The sequence below is a fragment of the Physcomitrium patens genome, chromosome 3, assembly GCF_059467195.1.
Source record: "Physcomitrium patens ecotype Gransden chromosome 3, ASM5946719v1, whole genome shotgun sequence".
Lineage (NCBI taxonomy): Eukaryota > Viridiplantae > Streptophyta > Bryopsida > Funariales > Funariaceae > Physcomitrium > Physcomitrium patens.
Window position 1 is genome coordinate 25,528,356 of NC_143412.1, and position 4,097 is coordinate 25,532,452.

At 43.3% G+C, this 4,097-nt stretch overlaps 1 protein-coding gene across 5 annotated transcripts; it reads left to right on the plus strand.

The window, feature by feature from the left end:
- Positions 1-255: 255 nt before the first annotated feature.
- Positions 256-3,600, plus strand: LOC112280673 (protein ABA DEFICIENT 4, chloroplastic). 5 transcript variants are annotated; one of them, XM_024516441.3, is made up of 9 exons: positions 256-277; positions 464-575; positions 744-913; positions 1,073-1,340; positions 1,473-1,585; positions 1,715-1,843; positions 2,010-2,098; positions 2,240-2,345; positions 3,171-3,600. In XM_024516441.3, exons 3-9 carry the CDS (start codon positions 851-853, stop codon positions 3,252-3,254), a joined length of 852 nt encoding a protein of 283 aa, XP_024372209.1. In that variant the 5' UTR covers positions 256-277; positions 464-575; positions 744-850; the 3' UTR covers positions 3,255-3,600. The 5 variants fall into 5 exon arrangements, with proteins under 5 accessions (XP_024372209.1, XP_024372206.1, XP_024372211.1 ...); XM_024516438.3 differs by having other exon boundaries at positions 842-913; XM_024516443.3 differs by lacking the exon at positions 256-277 and having other exon boundaries at positions 331-575; positions 842-913; positions 2,646-3,600.
- Positions 3,601-4,097: the final 497 nt, after the last annotated feature.

Consider the following 4,097-nt stretch of genomic DNA (forward strand, 5'->3'; position numbering starts at 1 on the left):
AGGGCATATTACTGCATAGACGTGGTGTGTACCACAACCTCGAAGTGTTGTGGGACGTTGAAGTATAGGACCACGTTGTTCGCCATGACAACATCAATCTTTTTTAACGATGATTATAATAACAATAATGATAATAGTAGTAGTAGTAACTTCATTGCTGAACTTTTTATATTGTAAATGTAGGTCATTGAACTTTTCAGAGACTTGCTCCATATGCAGATGCGTGACCGTACGTTAAATTTCGATGCAACATCGAGACGATTTGAAGCAAGAGCAGGTGAGGAAACTCTAAAAAGTGAAATTTATGGTAGTTGTCATGAGAAGAGCGCTGAGGGAAACTAATTCCGGGGTTGCCATTGCGTGTTGAAGTGGCCATCTGACTGTACTTTTGCTGGTATTAGCGTCTCCTTGGTGTGTCCTGTGCTGGGAATTGCTCCTCACTCCAGAAATGGGGGTGCTAAAGGACGGCTTCTCAGGTCAGAAGTGTAGACGGACAGAGTTTCCTGAGCAGGACCGTGGTCGATGACAGTATTGTGCGCAGTTTGATCGATTCAAAGGAGGTCGTTGGGCGAAAGGTAACTCTTGTTACACACAGTTGTTTCTTGAACCTGCCTGTAACTCTATCGATGCTTCTGTTATTACTCTGTTTTGGCGGTGGCCTGATCGGGATGCAGTGGGAAATAGTCAATCGTCACATCGTTGCAGCCATTGCTCAGAGGGTGTAACCCTAACATGGGTTGCAGGGAGCTCAGCGCACATTTTCCTGTGCGGGCTGCACTGTTTTAATCATGCCAACACTTTGGAATTCCTGATGCTTGCGTGGTGCCTCTTGAAATCCCAGCCCACGTAAATGGTCGGAGCTACGGTGCATTCATGTACCATGAAGCCGCTTGCTGTCCAGGAGCCTCTCCAGGTACACGTCCAATTGACTTCATGTGGTAGAACCTAGTTCGGTATCTTTGAAATCGTGTGAATAATCGATCAAGCTATGTTGGTTATCAAAGCTGATGGATATCAAGGTGCGCTCATTCTATCAGGCAGTAAAAGAGCGCTCATACTATGACCCCTGCAGATCTCCAGTACTTTGGCGAATATCACGAATGTGAAGTTTCAGGCGGCAAGCTGCGGATCGCAGTGGACTGGGGTCATGCGGTCGGCCATGATTGACAGAATTGAAATCCTTTCAAGGACTTGTCAATCAGCTCGTGCAATTTCGTTACCTGGTGTGAGCAGATGGGAGGAGGGTGGGCTGCGATCACCCCCTTCGCCCAAAGCCAAGACTTTGGCTTACTGGCCGACACTTCGACGGAATTTTTCTTCGACGTTGCGGGTTTCTTTACGTAAGTAATAGGTCGGCTCTATTCTTTGTTTTGATCAGATTGTCGCAAATGTAAATAACTCATCAATGACTCCGAATCAATCCTGGACCTCCAGAGATGTTGTTTAATACCCGCCCGTGATGATGAATTCAGTGCCAGTGCAAGCGGCCAGCAGTGTTCAGATTGCAAGCACAATATTCACGCTTGGCACGGCGTTTGTTGTGCCCTTTTACACTGCCATGATTATAGCTCCGCAGCGGCAATGGGTACGTCTTCGTTGCTTTTGGGTTTCCCTCTTGAGATAGACAATTTGCTCACAACTGGTGAAGATTATTCATCAAGCCCTTTTAGCTCCTTCCTTGAATCTAAGTGGGATTATTTCTGGGACCCTACAGACCAAGAAGCTTATGGAAAGTGAATTACCCTTTTTGGCGATGGGCGCGATGTACCTCTACCTGATGACTCTGTCATGGACTCCCGAAACTGCGGGTCTCATGTTTGCAAGCAAGTACTATCTCCCCGAGGCAAGTCCCTGTGCATTCATTTTTATTTTAAAAAATCAGCACTTTTCACTGTGCCCGTCATTATGGACAACAAAACTTTCATCAAATGTGTTTGTGGAGGGCTAAATCATGCTGTAGGAGGATGGTCAATAAATTTCCCTCTAAATGGATTGGAATGAGGGAGCAGCTGCCAGGCATTACGCGCATGTTTTCAAGCTCCATTACTGTGGCCTCAGCTTGGATCCACTTGCTTCTAGCTGACCTTGCCTGTGCTCGGTAAGTGTCTGCTCATTGCCACCACGTCTCGAATTGTCCTCGCTATTATACTCTTTGTTAAAAAAAGGTACGTTGTCACTATCTAAGGTGGGAAATCATCCTTTCACCAAGAGCAGGTTTGATGTTTCTTGTGTTCTTTAGGTACGTATATCTGGATGGTCTAAAGCTCAAAGTGGAGACGCGCCACTCGCTTGTATTCTGCCTGATGATGTGTCCTGTCGGGATCATTTCTCATGTGATCACCAAGGTGCACTTACTTGTCTCAACCCAACACTTCATTCTTTGACATGCTTCAAATTTTTCAGCATGGTATAAAAGCTAGCCTCTAAAAATACTAATCCCAATGTTTGTTATAATATATCTAAAAGCTGACCAAAAAATGAAGTCAGAACCCTGAAATGAGGCAAAACTTGCACTATTTTCATTCAAAACAGGAACCCAAACTTACTTTTCAAGCCACTTTATTTATTAGCATAAAGTACTCTGTGCAATTAAGGAGTAGCTGTGGTGTTATGGAATCCTGTCTCTCAAACCATGAAACATGCAGGAGGTCGCCAGAAGAATCCGAGATTGAAAATCTCTCCGGTAGCTTTGAGAAGAAATTGAATTATTTATCAGAAAAAGAACTCTTGTTCGACCTAAATTATCGGTCATATAATCGGTATGTATAGGTATGAAGCATTGAGGTTATCAACGCTTGTATAGTTTTGCAGGAAAGTTCCTATGGTTTAGAAGTAGAACATGATAGCTTAATGTTTGTATGGAAGTGAAGGTGAAAGGTTATGGTACAACTCTACAATTTACAGGCGGTGGCCGTTGGTACTTGTGAAACGTGTTAAGAACAGGCGCCTGAGGTATCACAGAGTTTTAACTTTTCAGCTCTATGAGAGAAATCCACCCCTTTTCTACACTTCCATGCCAGTGGCTAGCAAATGCACAAGATCTGTGCGACAGTTTCCAGGGAAGAAGCCACTGATCTTTGTTTTCGTTCTCGGTAGTCTCACTCTGTCTAACTAGACATCGAAAGGACCCAGATTGAGCAAATGTTTTTAACTTCATTTTATTCCTCCAGATTATCCGGTCCTTCACTCGGCACAATGTCGGTGGCAGCCCAGCTGACAAGGGAACTACATTGGCAAACAGCACCAGTAATTGAGTTTGATTCTTTATTGAAATGCAATCTAACTGGAATTACAAAGTGATTCCCATGCCACTCCGTACAATTTCATCATCATAAATGGCTTGGGCACCTTCTTCAAATTCAAATGTAGATTTTGAAATTGTACATTATTAGTATTTTTGTTTTTGTTTTCTCCAGTGGGACCAGGGAATTTCACGTGATATTTGAAGGTTGTGTTCAGCCTGTTCCAAGTGTAGGATAGTAGGAAATTGAATCTGGTAGGTTTAAATTTAAACTACCGATTTACAGCAGTTCGATGAAAGTATTTTGTACTTCGTATGTAAAAAGAACATTTTCAAACACGAAGACATTTACTGCGTAACTCCACATCTAGCTTATGCTGCATGTGCAGCGGAGATGTCTGGCACTTGGACAATGTTGCAATTCAGAGGTCACAGTCTACCAAGAATTCTCCACTTCCATGTTCAGTCCTGGCAGATCATTATCCGATCCAGCATTCCGAACCATAACCGTCAATTAGAGGCACAACTTTTACTGTAGCCTACAAAAGTTTGTTTTACAGTATCATGGTTCAGTGTTTTGAACCGAGAGCTGAGCCTTCGTAAGAGCTGAACCTCCACGTTGACGTATTCTGGAAGTATGTTAGGAGCAACCCGCACAGCACATAACTTATTTTTTAAAACATTATACTGCACCAGAAACTGTCAATATTCAGGTCGGTGCTATCATTCCGTGGGCAACCTGCTCACAATTTGTTGCAATAACAAATGATATTTTGGATTCTGATATCCAATTCGACAAGGTACTCATTTTGAATTTGGGCAATGAGAGTAGTTTACAGTACTGTACTCGCAGAGC

Coding starts and splice junctions, on each gene's coding strand:
- LOC112280673 (XM_024516441.3), top strand. CDS start 851: ATGGTCGGAGCTACGGTGCATTCATGTACCATGAAGCCGCTTGCTGTC. Junction 1,341..1,472: donor GACGTTGCGGGTTTCTTTAC/GTAAGTAATAGG, acceptor TGATGAATTCAG/TGCCAGTGCAAGCGGCCAGC. Junction 1,844..2,009: donor GCAAGTACTATCTCCCCGAG/GCAAGTCCCTGT, acceptor ATGAGGGAGCAG/CTGCCAGGCATTACGCGCAT.